The 18,350-nt window shown below is 35.5% G+C and overlaps 1 protein-coding gene across 1 annotated transcript; it reads right to left on the reverse strand.

Annotated features, from left to right (window-relative positions):
• Positions 1-793: 793 nt before the first annotated feature.
• Positions 794-11,202, reverse strand: LOC147760823 (uncharacterized). The gene is made up of 4 exons (XM_087017734.1): positions 11,063-11,202; positions 5,863-7,003; positions 3,759-3,859; positions 794-3,474 (listed from the first exon to the last, which is right to left on the reverse strand). The coding sequence occupies exons 2-4, from the start codon at positions 6,995-6,997 to the stop codon at positions 2,863-2,865; spliced, it is 1,848 nt and encodes a 615-aa protein (XP_086873860.1). The 5' UTR covers positions 6,998-7,003; positions 11,063-11,202; the 3' UTR covers positions 794-2,862.
• Positions 11,203-18,350: the final 7,148 nt, after the last annotated feature.

An 18,350-nucleotide genomic window follows, 5' to 3' on the forward strand; every position in this document is an offset into this window, starting at 1 on the left:
GTCATTTTTAACTTTTTGGTCTCGTTGGAGTTGTGGTCGGTTAAAGCCCCAAAAATGCCGTGCATCCAATAGGCAGTACGTTTTACGTATATTATCCTTTCCAGCATATTCCCGCCAAATCGATTTTTTAAAAGAAAACCTTAAAGTAATTCCCTCCTACGCTCAAATCATTGCCCGACTCGGTACTGCACTTAGACAAGATGTTTTATACCATTTTTGATTACAAATTTTAGTCTTAAACGTTCCTCATAACGTTTTCCTATACTTTGTAGAAGGAAATATTGACACCAGGTACTTTTATTTGACGGGTTTTAGCGTTTGTAGTTTTTGAATTAGCAGATAGTACTAGTGTTTTAAATCCCCCCACCCCACCCCAAAAATGAGAAATGAATAAAATTCTGAGTGTTGTCCACACGATTCTGACCCTAAGACCACATTTCAATATATTTTAGTTTTTCTTTTCCATCTTGTTGATTATTTCAAATTCTTTTCCCCGGCGAAATGTTTCGGGTTGTTACACATAGCTGTAGTTGTAAATCGATATCAATTATAATGGTTGTCCTTGTTTGTTTTTATACCGATCCTTAACGCGCGACCACAGTGGTTTTTGCCTCACCCCCCACCCCCCTCCCCACACTCGTCTCGTGTTTCGTACTCGTTTTACGCCCCACCCCCACTTCGTCTCCGTTCTGTAATAAGTTTATAAAGGAATATTTCAAGTGGAAAAGTATTCAAAAATATACATTAGGAGATAGCGAATGTGCGTTTTTCGGCGATCCCTACCAGTGAATGATTTAAAATCAGAGTTTGCGGAGATATGTTGGAAATCAATGTGGAGATGGACCTTTTTTGGTAAGCCACACACAAAGATAATTTTTAGTAACGACCATTCACAAGCACACGGTTATAAGTTGTGCGACTTTTATTTTTGCAATTACAACAAAATATTAACCGAAAACAAAATGAAATGATTGTCGTGCTTTTTCTGAGAAGGGCAAATAGCCGAAGATAAATTAAAATAGCAGAAAATATATTCCGTTCGTTAAGTTAAGGATTGTGCAAAATAAAACTGAATCTTTTTTTCTGAACTTAAAATGTCTGTCAAAATAACATTATTGTTGCAGTGACGACGCTGACCTTCATTTGTCACTGACGTAAAGTGCACCAGAGGAATGACATTGTGGAAAATAACATCAATTAAAATAGACTTGTAACACTTAACAACAGTAAAAATATCTATACAATAGCCTACTACAAGTTAATACATATGTCAAAACACTTGAAACCAATAAAAATAAAGATATATAATACAAATACTAATAAAACTAATTAGATGTAGCAAAGTTTAGTTAGAATATGCTGTCTTTTTATGGACAGGCGCTATCTATCTGGACATTTGGGCATCACCTGCGTCTGTCGTTGCCGTTAGTGTCGCCTTGCAACTGTTACTTGCAATTGTCGTTATCAAACTTACAAGAAAGTTTCTTTGGATAGTGAAAATACAGCTCAAGTTTGAAAACAAGCCTGGCAGGGATTTTTTTAGTGCTAGACAGTATTGTGCGGTATTTGAATTTTTACAGGTATTCATGCAGTGAGCTAGCATTAAATCATTTGTCCGTTAATAATATATAATGACAGATGCCTGATGAACTAAGATATATACATTTAAAATTTTTACATTACATGATTTGATAAGTTTAAACAAGGTATTACGTAAATCCAGTCACGTGACAACACCCCCAACTTACAAAAACACCTTGCCCAGGAAAGGGAACTGTGAATACCCCTATATAAAGCTTCACATGTCGTGTGAATGATATATTAAATTAATTTCCAAAACTTTTAAAAAGCTTGTTGTTTTTTTAAACAACCGTTTCTGTGAATACTTAGTGAAATAATATTTAAAAACATCTAAGTGAAACACGAGCACAAATGTAAACGCAACCGTGATAAATAAAATACTATCAATAAAAGAACGAAACAACATCCTTAATAGACAATTCTGAATATGCAAAAAATAAAATAGATAATAGTAATTCCAATCGAATCTAAATCATTTCCATTGGCAGAAGAGAAGCCCCAGAACGTAATGCCTAGTTTTATATGTTCACGGTGAACATGTCAGAAATTTTGAATGTTACCGGTAGACTCGTCCTACATAAGTAACACTGGAAAGTGATGTTCCCCTGTAGACTATAGGCCTTTTGGAAACACTGCCAATTTAAAATTATCAAATATCATTTCAGACTTGACATAAAAATATTTTAATTGATTGCTTTTTGTGCTTTTTGGTGGGTGCAGGATGGGGGAGGGGGAAGGGGGAATGAGACACTAAAAAAGTGACATAGCGTAAGATTCAAAGCACCCTTTTTACCTAAATGTACATAAACCACTTCTTGTTGAACTTATCTGAAGTGATAATCTTGATCATTTTTCAAAGATGATGTAATTTTTGCAAAAACAATATGATTTATCAAAAATTGGTCAGTCTGACGAAAATACCATTAACCACAAGAAAGTTGTTTAAATAATACCATTTATGAGTTTTGTGTTGTTCTAATTTTTTAAAAATTATGATGTAAATGTTATAATTTAGTTTTTCAAAATCTCATTGCATCATTTCATTCAATGAAATTTCGTCCCTTGCGAAATAACTGCATTTTTAGACAATCTTAAAATGAAATAAATACACTAAACAGTAACACATTCTGATTGTTTAGCAATATCTATCAAAGGGACGTGTCTTTTGTTTGGAACTCCTAGAGTGACTTTTTTAAAGTAAAATTTTAGTAAATTTTGTAAATCCGATAGAAAAAATCAATTTAAAATCATACAGATGGTCCTTTTATGTTTTAGGGAGAATTAAATAATATTAAATGCTATCCATCCGGCTGCCATTCCTGTCATTATGACAAAGCTGATATCAACCCTCTCGAAAAAAGAAGCAGAATTGACGTTGGCTGCCTTCGTCACAAACCAAGTAGTGGCATCTGGCGGCGGAGTTGATGCGCAGTTATGGGTTTTATCACGAATCACGCGCAGAGGAAAGGCGTTCCCCTTGTATGTGTAAGCCGCTGTCTCAGATTCGATCCGATCCTGCAGTGAAGCAAACAAACTGAAACCTTCGTCATAATTACGGATATATTTGGCCAAGAGAAGATTAAGGCTTAACTGAACTGCGAATTGGGATTCCTCTCGTTCGCGTGGGTAGACGGTGCTAGAGGAGATATTCTTAACAAGGCAGCTGTAAGGTTTTTGACCCATCCTTTGTGGTCGCCATGTTTTAACGTAGTCATTACCTAAAAGGTTTGCAAGATTCCGCGGGAAACGAAAAGATTTACAGGCATCAAACACCTCATCGATGGTGTCATTTCCGGTGACCATGAAATCGATAACCAGCTTGTACAACACGTTGACAAGAGAAAGGAAAGGTGACGCGCACATTTCCGGCATCTCTTCACTTGGGCAGGTCATCTGGAAAAAAAAACATTTTTTGTACTCATTTAGAGCAATTCGATTAAGCAGTGAGCAATGTTTACTTGCCAGTCATTCAGAACACCATGTCTTCCTGTATAATTCAGAAGGAACTATCGATGGGTTTTACTTGAGTTTTTTTCCTTTTCATTCAGCCTTTGCATTTAATATGGAATATTTTGGTTTCAAAGTTGTGCCTAGGTAAAATGTATTAATTATTTCTAAAAACGTGTATTTCATGCGAATGACGAGAATAGATAAATGTGTTGTCTTTGATGTCTTACAATGCTTGTGTTGGAGTTACACGATTCTAGTGGTTCCGGTGTTGTTGGATCCACAAGCGCTGAAAACGCCACAGGATTAAACTTCTTAACATCCGACTCGCCTGAATAGTATACAAATAGCATTTCAACATACGTATATATACATGTATATCGGGTCATCAGGGAACTAAGTAATGAGAACTTTTGTTTTTATTATGTGCGATAAATATAGAATTATCGCACACATAAACAAGGTACCAAAGCTGTCAAATGTACTTAAAAAAGCAGAAAATAATGATGCAAAAATACGTTATTTTTTCAATTTTGATGCATTATTACAAAATGCTTAACAATAAAATCAATACCAAAATTTTACTATACACAACATGTAACACGGGCATTAAGAATGTGTAACAAGTTCAAGACTTCAGGCCCATGAAAGTTCAAGTTCACGCCTTAAAATGCCAGAATAAGAAAAAAGAAAATATCACAAAAATGCATTAATTCAAGAAAAATAATCCCATCGATCTGGTTTTCAAATATCAGATGTATGGTAATCCTAAGAATCATTCCTGTTAGTTAAAAAATAAAAAGTAACACAGTCTTCTTTCATAATGTTTGTGACGGCAGTGCACAGAGTAGGTTTTTGCCAATTTTGATGCAATATTGCATAATGCATATTGCATAGTTTAAAACATAATAACCACCAATTTGTAATCACCTACTATACGTAGCATGCACATTCAGAAAATGTACTTCAATTCACTTTTATGCCCATGGGAGTTGTATGGTCCCCATTGGAAATGCCAATCTGTGAAAAGTAAAAATTTCACAAAGAGCTGCATGTAAGCTTTCAGAAAAAAGATGTTATCAGACTGGTTCTTCCACGCCAGCTGCATTTCATTCCTATGCATCAATCCAGTAAGTTTGATAATCAAAAGTATTAAGGTTTTCTTTTAATGGTCACTCTGGCGACAGTACCCAAATGTTTTTAGTTTTGATGCAATATCACATAACGATTAATAGCATAATCACCACCAATTTTTAATTATGCACTGCAATTATCATAGGCATTTGGAAAATAAGATTAGCAAGGGTCTTCAGGCCCAGGGAAGTTCAGAGTCACTTTCTGAAAATGCCAATATGTGAAAAATTAACATTTCACAAACTAACTGAATAACTTCCAGAAAAGGACACCAATTCCTAATATATTACAAAAAATATTGATCACTCTTGTTTTAAGTTTTAAGTCAATTGGCGTATCGGTTTTCATTGAAATGTGTTATCTGCATTGCATATATGCTGGAAAAAGGCCAAAAACACCATAACTTTTAGAAAATCTGCCGGATCGGGACGATTTTCGAACTCGACCTGTATGGCACAAATAATGAACAGTTCCGTAAGTTTGAAGACAAAAAGGTAAACGGTTATCACGATCCTAATTGAAAGTTCTGAGCGACGACGGCGACGATAAACGCAGGTGACGGCTTTATGGACAGACACATCCGTGTCTGTACATAAAAAACAAAAGTGCTTATTACTGTTGACACAAAATGACGTTTGTGTCCACTAAAGCAAATGTTGCTTCACTCTAAAATGAAGAATAGGCAATGCATTTCTCTCCCCTTTTCAATTTATAGGTTGAGTTCGATACAATACAGCGTGATGTTTGAAGGCAGCAAAACTGTCAAATGGGCAGAAATTTAAATATCAAAACTGAAAGAAGCAGTCAGTTTGATGTAATGTTGAAACATTGACATGCCTAATTATGTATCAATGTGGACATTCAGAAAATGACACTTGCATTGGACATTAGATCAGGGGAATTAAAAGTCAGTTTGAAACACCCGTTTAAGAAAAAATCACAAAAAAAGCTGAAGAAGAAAAAATCACAAAAAAAAAGCTGAAGGAGAAAACAATTCAGTCAGGCTTTTTTTGAAGTGCATCTCAGTTATATCAATCCTTAATGCTTGATAACAATGATAAGCATCATGGCTCAAATTCTGTTTTGTTAACGAGTAAAAATTCCTGAAAAGTGCACGGCGGCACACTGCATCTGCCCAGTAAAGTATGCTATTACAAAACTGATCATCATGAAAAAAAACAACAATAAACATTTACTTACTGTTTCCAGGGCAATAACCAAATGAGGGCGTATAATCGTATCTGCAGAGCCAACAGAAATGATTTCTGGCATAATAAGCTTCAGTGGTGTGAGGCATTACATGCGTGATAGCCGTAATTGAAGTGTTGCCGCAAAGTCCACGGTAAGGAGAATCTCTGTAGCACTCGTTTGGGTTACCGCTAAAGAGTATACCTTGCCCGTGACTGTTGGAGATACTGTCTATGCACGGTCTACCAGGGATTCCATCTGGTTCATAGAATTTACCATGGCAATCCGGGAGTCCATGCACTGCTTCTAATATGGACGTCACACTACTAGCTTTCATTGCAAAGGCGTCATAGTTCGACAGCATGCACTCTACGGTCATGGTCCAGGATTTGTACTGATTGACGCCATGGCACATGGCACAGAAGGAATTCCGGAAAGCGAACCCTGAGACTGGGTCAGATACGGGTACTATCAACCTTGCCTCGATAGTAGAGTTCGGGTTCTCACAGTTTTCCCGGATCTCATCGTCAAACCAATTCCCTGGGCATGCTTTTATCATCCAGAAGAACCTACTGGACTGCAGACGACCTCTTCTTTTTTTAGTTATCTGCGAACGACATTCCAAGTCATCGGCTCCCACGATTATTGGCGGCGACGATGAGGGAGAAGTGTTGGTGTTAGCACTTATGTCTCTTTCGTTGCACTGCAGATTAGAAGCCGAACAGCAATCACCAAGGGCATGGCACACGTCATCGCAATAACATGAAATGTAGATACTGTGACCAAGTTCCTTATCAAAGGGTTCCACGAGGGCGCAGAACCGCTGACGAGCTACTGGCGAAGACAACGCCCTGTTGCCCCATGGGTTTGGAGAGGTTGTGGATTCGCCATGTTCAGTAGCTGTGGTGGCTGAAGAAGATCCCAAAGGAGTTTGAGGAACTGGTGTGGTCACAGGCAAAGGATGACTTAATGTCTCGTTGTCAAGGACAGGTGGCATTGGGGGAGTTTGTAGCTGATTTGGAGTAGAACTCGTAGTGGTGATCTGGTCAGCCCCGCCTGTGCCTCTGGCCTGTGACCCGTTTATTAGTGCGAGTCCCAGCAGAAGTAGAACGGTGCCCATCAGTAAATTCAAAAGAGACTGAAACATACTTCCCTAAAAAGATAAAATATATCATCTTATATATATGTACGTGAATATGTAAAATTTTGATTCACTCGAATCCCGTATACATGGTATAACGCCAACATTTTATATTTTTGGGGTATTTTTTATTTATTTATTTTTACAGCACTGCATTATTAAATAATTAGATGCAGGAAAAACTGTATGATCTTAAACCCTTTTAGAAACCTTAACTTTTGTTGTTGTATCCAGTATGATATAATAAAATATAAACATTTTTGCAGCTGTGCATGTAGGAAAATGCCTAGGTATTGCTATTTGTAATTAATGATTGACGAAAAAATAGCTCACTAATGGACAATGTGTCGTGCCTGACATAAGGGCCATAAACATATTTTCATACATAACACATCGTCGTTAAGAAGAAACAGTTTTTACCAAGGATAAAAAGTGAGGTTGACAGATCTTTTTACGAGTAAACTTATACAAAACTTGGACCCATTAAAATGAATGCAATGACGAACAAAAAGTTTCATTCCCCATAGGGGTAACGCAGCACTCTCTAGTGACACGCATTACTAGATGACAGTCATTATTTTTTCACCTTTAAGGGCAAACGGCAAACGTGTCCAAAGAAAATGTTTGAATAGCTTTATGTAGTCTCCCTTCGTATCTACAAAACACATACAGGAGAATAGTGTTGATATTATGTGCACTGGTAAGCGAAGTAGAGACAGAAAATGATATTTCCAACAAAATCAGTACTGAAATACATACTCCACAGGGTTTTTGAAGGAAAATAACAGTCATAATTCTTTCGCCTGCATCCACATTTGAGATCGGTAAAAGATACTTGAAAAGGTGATAAAAGGAAATACCTGCATGTGACACCATCTAGGTTTTCAGTTCGCTCTTTATCACCCTCTTCAGTTTTGCAGAAAACAGCTACACCTTCGTTGGCACTTAACACGAAACAGTTTCTGTCTTTGAATTTCTCTTTCTACCTTTTTTTTTCTTTTTTCGTTTTCGTTTTCGTTTTCTTTTCTTTCTTTCTTTTTTTTTCTTTTTTTTTTTGTCAAATTTTTTTTTGAGTTGGTTAGATTTGTTCAGACCTATGGTACTGGGAAATGGAATATATTTCTTTTTTTAAATCTATACCTTATCCTTTTCTAGATTCGTGATTTTCCTACACACTCCAGTCCAGTAAATAAAAATAAAATCTGATCAAAGAAAATAACCGAATAAAAGAAGGGTACTTGAAAGAGAAAAGGTAGGATCGTTGTATTTGAGTAAGGTTTTTGAAAAATAGTCCCGTTAAATGACCAAATCTCTGTGACAATTGGGTAAATGAGCAAATTTGTGAACATGTTTACACTCGGCTATTTGAATGAGGAAACTTAGCACCGTTGACAAAGTTTTGATTCTCAATTTAGTTGATAGCTGATCTGCACACAAATAATCTGACAGGGATATTCATGATTAACCGAACTCGAGTTTTATTTTTATTTAAGATATATCGTTATTTGTGAAAAAAATATTAACGACTGAGTATAACTTAATGGGTGATCATGACTCATAAAGGATTACTAGTGATCAGTGATCTAGTTTTTTGCTTACTACTGAAATATTAAGAAGCATTGAAAATTGCTCATAATTTCTAAGTAATTTCAAAGTGTAAGGAATAGTTTCTTTCATAAAAGGAAGTAACACATATGCCTCACAGCTAATTTCGCGTTGTGTTCTGTGAAGTTCCTGTAGATATCTTTGCAAGCAGTGGGTTAGCCAAAAAATACTTATAATACTCCCGTACATGCCTTTTTTTGATAATAAATAAATTTTAAGTGATCATACACAAATGTCATCTCACCGATGACGTCATGATAAAAATATTTATTCAAGGGGATAAATATGCAAAATCGGTTTCTAAAATATCTATTTATCTCAGCACCCACGAACACCGTTTCAACGCAAATTAAATGAAACCTCTCTTATATTGGTGTACCTAATTGTTACATAATATAATATAATATAATATAATATAATATAATATAATATAATATAAATATTATTTCAACTATACATATAGGTAAATGATTGACGAAAAAGAGGCTCACTAATGGACAATGTGTCGTGCCCGAAGGGTAATAAAAATATTTCATGAGGTTATATTATGTAAGTGTCATCGTCGAAGAGTTTTTGAGTAAAATGACGGCTTCTTTGTACAGTACTGATTTAAAGCAATTAACTTTGCAAATTTAAGTAATCAACATATGTATCTATCGCGTCACTAACGCTTAGCTAGTGGGATATAAGGAGAGCGAGGAGAGAAGCTATAGAGCACGAAGAAGATGGACGTAAAAACGGACAGTTAAGAGTTGTAGGCTTCACTTAGAACATGAAGTTACAGCACGAGCGCCGACAAATAAACCGTTTAACTGGTCATTATGTGGACTATGTGGGTTTGCTTTGTGCCACCGTACGTAAATCTGACACGAATCGTGGATTCTTTGGATTGCGTTATGCACTAAATGAGTCGAAAACTAAATGTCCAATTTGGGCACACATTGAATTAAGCGTACTTAATTCATATGTGCAAAGAACATTTTTTTCTGTATGTAAAAAGGTTCAGTACAAATGACAGATTTTTCAAACATCGACTTGTCCATCCGTTATTATGATAGAAAAAATAATTTTCCAAAAACAAGCCGGAGTTAAACGCTTCAGATTTCAGTCTGTAATATTTTAAAAAAGGTCTATCTTTATTTCCAAATCTATCTTTATTTCCAAATTTGCTAATTTTTCTTAATTACTCTGCCGATCATAATATGTTATGATATTTATAACCCCCCTGAAAATTTTGAAAAATTGTGAAACGTGACTGTTTTACCCCAAGTATATGCCTTCAGGGACACTTAAACCTCCACGCAAAATGATTTTGACGCTTATCTCATCTACAAAGAATGTTTAATCATACCTTGCCAACTTTTTGTCCCTTTACTTTGACAACAGAGTTTAGTTCATTTCACTGTAAGGCCACCGGCCTTTTTACAATAATTTGTTTTAATCATTAATTTCTACGCATTACATTATACATTTCCCCTGTCCATATCTAATAACGACTTTCTTCTTATTTCTGCTTTTGTCAAATAATTCGAGATTTTTTCTTAAAACTCTAATACTTTCTGATTTCTTCAATATGATAAATAGTTCATGTGAACCCAATTCCCGATGAGAAAGTTATCCCTTAGCTCGCTATATGGAGGAAAACTAGTGCCTTTTGCACTCGACTACCTCCTAATTACAACACTGATTAATTCTCTGATCCCTAGAATTACCACTTTGTCTACCTTTTTCAATTTCAAGTTGATGATTTGAACATCTTAATCGTTCTAAAACTGATATACAATTAGCTTTATCAAATACTGTAACGTATGGCTCAATAATGAGATTATGATTAGATAATTTATATACATCTAGTCTCAATATAATTTGACATTTTGTTACACCACGACAAGACATAAATATCCATGCACCTTTGATGAAATTCCTTTATAAATGAACTTTCATCCACCACTCCTTGGTTAATCCAGGCTATTCCAAAATCATACCCATATAACAGTTTCTTTACTTGTAATGCCCAACAATTCTTCTCGTTTTATGCCATATTTTACTGTCACACGTAACACGCTTAATAATGAACTTATTTCAGGTGCATTCATAAGCTTGAGCCAGTACTTAATTACTTTCACCAAACGTCCAAGTATTTTTTTGTCTAATTCAACCGTTGCCGCTACGTTAGACGCATTTCTCCTATTACAATAAAATTTGCAGAATTTATTTTGTACAACTTCTGCATCTTGTCCAGGATGCAAGCCCCATACTTTTGCCCCATAGTTTGAAATAGGAACTATCTTTGTATCAAAAACTTTTAGCCAGCAATCAACCTTGGCTTCACCAAATTTACTCATATGCTTTGTTACGCGCCTTATTCTGAAATCCAAGCAGTGATTAAAAAAATAATAATAAAAAATAAAATAAAAATAAAATAAAAAAAGACTGATGAGTGTGACCAATAAGTTTATTTCTTACCTTTGATGACACCGTTATTCTGCAAACAACAGCTATTGGCTATGCAGCACCCAACCTCCGCTAAGGCAGTCGGCTCGTTTCCAAAACTTGGACAAGTGCCGTCTTTAAATCGCAAACCCAGTATTTATCCGTAGAAGAGGAAGCCATCTCGTGTCTGTTGGACGTAAAATAATTGCAGCAATTACCACAATTACCACAATTATCTGTACAGTCAAAGAGGTCACGTTCCTCGTACTAGTAGTTAAATAGATTTATTTTCGTGATAATGCCGAATACAATGTGGGCTTACAAAGTCACCGGTTTTAACATTAATTTTACTACTAAATCTGTCGTGCCACACGAATCACTATAGGTTATTGACATTTGTCTTTATTTCACCTCTTTTTAAGGGGTAAAGCGCCAAGTAAGAAGAAAAGATGTCTCATTTTATCTATCCCTTTTTTTAAATGGTGTTGATAATATGCGCACTGGCAGTGGGGGATTGAGGGTGGGTGTCAGGGGGGTCCTGACCCCCCCTAGATTTCCGAGAAAATCACATCTATGGTCCCCTCTTGAAATTATAATTTTGACTAGCTGAATCACAGCTCTAAACCGTATCAAATGGCATCGTTCGCCCTCTAAAGTAACAAAAACTTTCGTGGCCCTTCACCGGGCTCCGAACCCCACTCCAAGGCTGGAAAAGTATGGCTATAGCTTTTATCATCTTTAAACCTGAAATTAATGTTCATGTAGGCGTTTGTTTGGACCAATTGGCATTAGGATCAAAATGTGCGCTAAAATTTGTAAATAGTTTTCTCATTTCAAAATACATCCACATTTGAGATCGGTAAAAATACTTGAAAAGGCGATAAAAGGAAGTACGTGCATGTGACGTCATCCAGGTTTCCAGTTTGCTCTTTATCACCTTCAGCTTTGCAGAGAACCGTTCAACCGCTACACCTTCGTTGGCACTTAACAAGAAACAGTTTCTGTCTTTGAATTTCTCTCTACCATTTTTGTCAAATTTTGTTTTGAATTGGTTATATTTGTTCGGACTTATGGCACTGGAAAAGGGAATATATATTCATTATCCTTTTCTAGATTCTGGATTTTCCTTCATGTATACATTCCAGTCTATGAAATGAAGATTAAAGGTGGTTAAATAAAATAATCGGGTGAAAGATGGGTGTTTGAAAGATAAAGGGTACGTGTAGGATAGTTGTATTTGAGTAGCTTTTTTGAGAAACGATCTCGTTTAATGACCAAATCTCCCAGTCATACTGTGATAATCGAGTAAAATTATGATCATGCTTAGACTTGGCTACTTAAATTAAGAAACTTTGTTAACACCTCAGTGTAATAGATAGTTGATCTGCACACAAATTGTCCAGCAGACCCACCAGGTAGTTTGCAGAAATAAAAATAAGACTGCATTAGAAATAAGTAGAGAACATTATTCTATAATGAGTAATGTATACATAAAATTTTTTTTGATATTTACAGAAATACCTTGCATTGCAAAATCAGAATTTTGATCTATTTTTGTTTGTTAAAGAACTATTATGGGCTATTCAGTGGTATTCATGATTAGCCTAGAACTTGAGTTTTATTACATCTTTATTTTGATAATCATTAACGACTTGTATAACGTAACACGTGATCATGACTCATCAGAAATTATTATATTCAGTGATCTAGTTTTCAGGTTACTACTCAAATATTGAGAAACACAGAAAATTGTTTATAATTTCCAAGTAATTTCCGAGTGTAAGGAATAGTTTGTTTCATTAAAGGAAATATCACATTTGCCTAATAGGTAATTTCGCGTTGTGTCATGTGAAGTTGTTGACGACACAGGTCACGACTAAATCTGTCGTGCCACACGAATCACTAGGTTATTGACATCTGGCTCTCTTTCAACTGTTTTTATAGGACCAAGGCCTAGCGTCAAGTGAGAAAAAAAGATGTTAAAACCTGACATGTGGTTATATAAGTATATCAGTGGCGGATTTAGAGGGGGGGGGGGGTTTCTAAAAAATATATTACACTAATATTCCCCTCTTAAAATGAGAAGTTTGCTTTCCAAAACACCCAAAAATTTTCGGGGTCCTTGAGCGGGCCCCGAACCCCACACCAAGGGGGCGGTGGTTGGTTCCGTATTGGAGACATGTCGTTCCGGACCCCCCTTCAAATAATCCTGGATCCGCCCCTGTATATAAATCACTTCATCAGCCTCAAGTACCCACAATTAACTTACTGAACTTTGTAAATTAATCAATAAAAAGTAAAAAAGACATGAGGTGAAAGTTATAAATTAAAACAATCAGGAGCAATCACGACCAGATAGATAACACAGTAATTAGTAACAGTAATTTGTAGTACATTGGGCTCTTCGACTCGGAAGAGAACTGATTGTCTCAAACTAAAACTATTGATAAAAGCCGAATGTATGTTTTTGTTTTAAAGTGTCAGCGGTACATTTGAAGAAAAATGTTTCAAAAGCTGTTTTTAGTCCTCCTTATTGCTACAAAGCACCTTTAAATGTTTGATACATGTGTAGTCGCACTGGTGACCGAAAAAAAAAAAAAATCACTGCTAAAATGCGTCGTCTCCGATCCCACTTCTGGATTTCTACTGTAGAAAAAAAAAATCAAATCTATCGGGTACAAAAGTATGGCAATAGCTTTTCTCATCTTGACGCTCGCTTGGAACACTGATCCGAATAAAGCAGAATTGTTTGGACTAATTGGCAATTTTAGTAAAATATGCATTGATCAAAACATTTAAACCTCCTCTCAGCACAATATACACGAAGGTTTGGGATCATGCAGGGAAACTTGAGAAGGTGATAATAGGTAACAAGTGCATATCCCTTATATGTTGCGTCTTCTAGATTTCCGGTTTGCTCTTTATTATCACCCTCTTCAGTTACTCGCAAAACTTCTGCGGCCTCCTTAGCACGAACTTAAAACTAAATTGTTTGTCTCTTCGAATTTCTTTTCACGAATGTGCCAGGGGTCACAGTATTGGAAAATGATTTGTAATTAATATTTTTTAATCTTTTAATTCTTAATTCAATTCAACTGGAAGTTGAAAGATTTTAGTCTTTGGCTTAGTGCTTGTACCGTGTATGATAAAATTCGCCCATTGGAATAATGAGCATGCAATAGGAGCTTTAGATAAGATTTCACCCTTTAGAAGTTTAAATTTTACTATCCTATGCTTCAAGCCCAGCAATCCGTTAGAACTGGATTAGAGGAAGCCCTTGTGTGTCCACCTTGTGGGCGGATTTGGATTTGAATAGACCAATCAGCTAAACTTTATCTGATTGACATTTTAATTGATAAAGTTTAGCATAAAAACTTGTGAACTTAAACATTGAGGGGAGGATGTCTGGATTAAAGCTCATAATGAATCTTAATTGTACCATGTAACTTTTAGTTTAGCAAAATATATAACCTGGTAAAGTTACAACATGGAGTCGTTTCATTTCTTCCGTGTGCGATGTTTAAAGCTTAGAGCCTGGGAATCTCCATAGCAGTTTCAAAGATCGCGATATCCCAAGATGAAAGCCCACAGTGCCCAGCCAATGAAGTGTGGGGTCATGTGTGTGTGTGTGTGGGGGGGGGGGGGGGGGGGGGGGGGAGTAAAAAAGTCCCTCACAAGCTGTTCTTAGGACTTCATCTTTGCTGGCCATCTTTGCTGGCCAATCAGATTTCCACCAATCACCATGAGTTCTGTTTGGAAACTGCCATTTATGCCCGCCCAAACCATAACACTGCGGAAATTGCAATGGCCGAAGGCACGACCCCTGTCCAGATCAGGCAGCCGTGACATGGATGCCAGTGTCCACAGGCATTGGTTGTGGACAACTGATTATGCAGGGCTTTTGTCCCAATTTGTGTTCAGATGAGATGTCTGAATATTTAGCTCATGTCATCTAGCCATCTTCTGGAACAACTCAAGTGTATCAGTACTGCAGGACTGAGAGGGTGTTCTGGCACTAAAAACAGTGACCAGACTGACATGTGCATATTTGGGCATTTTGAAGCTCTTTGTCAAAACCAAAGATTGCGTTTCTTTTTGGCCAGTATATCTAGACGTGATACATGCACCGTTCTTACTGACGCAACTTTTGCTTATTCATGTACATATTAGTACACTATTTAATCATGCTTTCGCATGTTCTGTCCTTCCGAATAGCTTTATTTGAAAATAATCCTTCCATTTCTTATTATTAATGAAGAGAATAAAGAGAAGATTCATTAATGATATATATTATGCAAAACATGCTTCCACCATTTTATCAGAAAATTGACATTAACTCATTTTTTCTATGTATTTGTAAAAGTTTTCATTACTAGTCAATAATATATATGTGTCATTTACAGAATGCTATTGATTTTTTTCCCATAGAAATCATGTTGAATTAATTTGATATTTTTCTGTATATGTCTGCTTTTATCAGTTTTGTTTTCATACAACTAATCAGTATATATATTTAATGCGGCACTCTGATGATGCAGGATTTTGCAACTTGTGGCTCTTTCATCACACCTTTAATTGTATCTCCCATTTTTTTCACACAGCGAATCACTGTAGCAGCAAATAAGAAATCTCCCTCTATCAAACGTTTCAGAAAATGGCAGATATATTTTTATGTGTACTAAATTGTATTTAATCTACAAAAAATGTACTTTGCTGATAATGTTTCTCTTCAATCTTGAAGTATATTCCAGATAAATTTAAGTTGGATAGAGAATTGCGTGGAATATTTTGTGATGAGGAATATATTTTATCTTTTATTCTTATAGCGAACAAAGTTGTCAAAAAACTGATATAGTACAAGTTTTGATTACGCGTTTCATGGTGCCATCATGTCCGCTCAAGTAATTAGTTGTAAAATTGACTGACGGTTTACTTTTTGTGATGAATAACTGACTTATAATCTAGTCTCAGAACTCGAGCTCCATGTTTCCAATTTTGTATACGGGGTCTGTCATGAAATGAATGTTTTATACATCTTGTCTTTAATATGACCAAAAGAAGGAAGCTCTGTTCCAGGTAAATTTAAGTGCAAATTTTTTCAGGTTCTTAATGCATAACTAACAGTGATCAAAGAAAAATTCTACATTTACCTTTATAATATTTTGATGAAGTTATGTTTATAGTTGAGCATATATAAAAATATTGTGAGCGTGAATTTCATAATGAATGGAATGGAATAAATATGTCCATATTGGAAAGAGAGTATGCCAGTTCATTGATGAGGTTTTCACTTTAAGATTTAGGCTAAATGAATTACAGTCATTACTCCATCTTTTTAATGGGGGGAGGGGGAGGGTTGTGATTTTACAGATACTACATTTTAAAGTCAAGATTTCTAAAAATTTAAACATTCGTATTGAGTGGTAGGAACAGAGTTAAAGGGAGGCTATTCTATAGCTCTATTCTATGCAGTTAAAACACCACAAATCCTATCTAGAAATGTGATTTTGTGATTATAAAAGTATGTATCTGAAAGTTTTGCCCTTTGGAAGTCATTACCGTAGCTGAAGAGTTTTGCTTGAATGGAGCGTTTTTGTTTTCCTAATTTTCTTCACGAAGAGCCCGTGCTAAAATCTAAAGGCGTTTTTAAGGTTACGTAATTAGCGGCCCCTTGCTCAAAAATTTCATTTTCATTCGCAAATGAAAAAAAAAAATTGCAAGCATTTACTTGGTTTAGTCCAAGGATTGTAAAATGTACTTTGTAGGATGATTTAATAATATCTGTTATTATTACTATAATTTTTAACTTTTTGGTCTCGTTGGAGTTGTTGTTGGTTAAAGCCCCAAAAATGCCGTGCATCCAAAGCCCACCCCCGCCTCTACGGTCCCACACTCGCCTCGTGTTTCGTACTCGTTTTAGGCCTCACCCCCAACTCCGTCTCCGTTCCGTAATTAGTTTATTAAGGAAAATTTCAAGTGGAAAAGTATTCCAAAATATACATTAGGAGATGGCGAGTGTGCGTTTTGCGGAGATCATTACCAGTAAATGAATTAAAATCAAAGTTCGCAAAAATATGCTGGAAATTTATGTGGAGACGGGCCTTTTGTGCTAAGCCACACACAAAGATAATTTTTAGAAAAGGAAATACACAAGTACACGGTTATAAGCTGTGCGACTTTTATTTGCAATAACATAAAATATAAACCGAAAACCAAATGAAGTGATTGTCGTGCTTTTTCTGAGAAGGACAAATAGTCGTAGATAAATTAAAATAGCAGAAAATATATTCCGTTCGTTAAGTTAAGGATTGTGCAAAATAAAACTGGATCTTTTTTTCTGAACTTAAAATGTCTGTCAAAATTACATTATATTGTTGCAGTGGCGATGCTGAACTTCATTTGTCACTGACGTAAAGTGCACCAGAGGAATGACCTTGTGGAAAATAACATCAATTAAAATAGACTTGTAACACTTAACAACAGTAAAAATATTTATACAATAGCCTACTACAAGTTAATACATATGTCAAAACACTTGAAACCAATAAAAATAAAGATATATAATACAAATACTAATAATACTAATTAGATGTAGCAAAGTTAAGTTAGAATATGCTGTCTTTTTATGGACAGGCGCTATCTATCTGGGCATTTGGGCATCACCTGCGTCTATCGTTGCCGTTAGTGTCGCCTTGAATACTGTTACTTGCAATTGTCGTCATCAAACTTACAAGAAGGTTTCTTTGGATAGTGAAAATACAGCTCAAGTTTGAAAACAAGCCTGGCAGGGATTTTTTTAGTGCTAGACAGTATTGGGCGGTATTTGAATTTTTACAAGTATTCATGCAGTGAGCTAGCATTAAATCATTTGTCCATTAATTATATATAATGACAGATGTCTGATGAACTAAGATATATACATTTATATTTTTTTACATTACACGATTTGATAAGTTTAAACAAGGTATTACGTAAATCCAGTCAAGTGACAACACCCCCAACTTACAAAAGCACCTTGCCCAGTAAAGGGAACTGTGAATACCCCTATATAAAGCTCCACATGTCGTGTGAATGATATATTAAATTAATTTCCAAAACTTTTACAAAGCTTGTTGTTTTTTTTAACAACCGTTTCTGTGAATACTTAGTAAAACAATATTAAACAATATTTAAAAACATCTAAGTGAAACACGAGCACAAATGTAAACGCAACCGTGATAAATGAAATACTATCAATAAAAGAACGAAACAACATCCTTAATAGACAATTCTGAATATACAAAAATAAAATAGATAACAGAAATTCCAATCGAATCTAAAT

Source organism: Lingula anatina, chromosome 7, assembly GCF_051362555.1.
Source record: "Lingula anatina isolate TDL-2025a chromosome 7, LinAna3.0, whole genome shotgun sequence".
Classification (NCBI taxonomy): domain Eukaryota; kingdom Metazoa; phylum Brachiopoda; class Lingulata; order Lingulida; family Lingulidae; genus Lingula; species Lingula anatina.

Excerpts from the sequence above, each read along its gene's own strand:
- LOC147760823 (XM_087017734.1), bottom strand. The coding sequence starts at position 6,997 with ATGTTTCAGTCTCTTTTGAATTTACTGATGGGCACCGTTCTACTTCTG. Across the intron at positions 3,860-5,862 it reads TGGTTATTGCCCTGGAAACA|GCGAGTCGGATGTTAAGAAG; the intron begins GTAAGTAAATGT and ends TATACTATTCAG. Across the intron at positions 3,475-3,758 it reads GTAACTCCAACACAAGCATT|ATGACCTGCCCAAGTGAAGA; the intron begins GTAAGACATCAA and ends TTTTTTTTCCAG.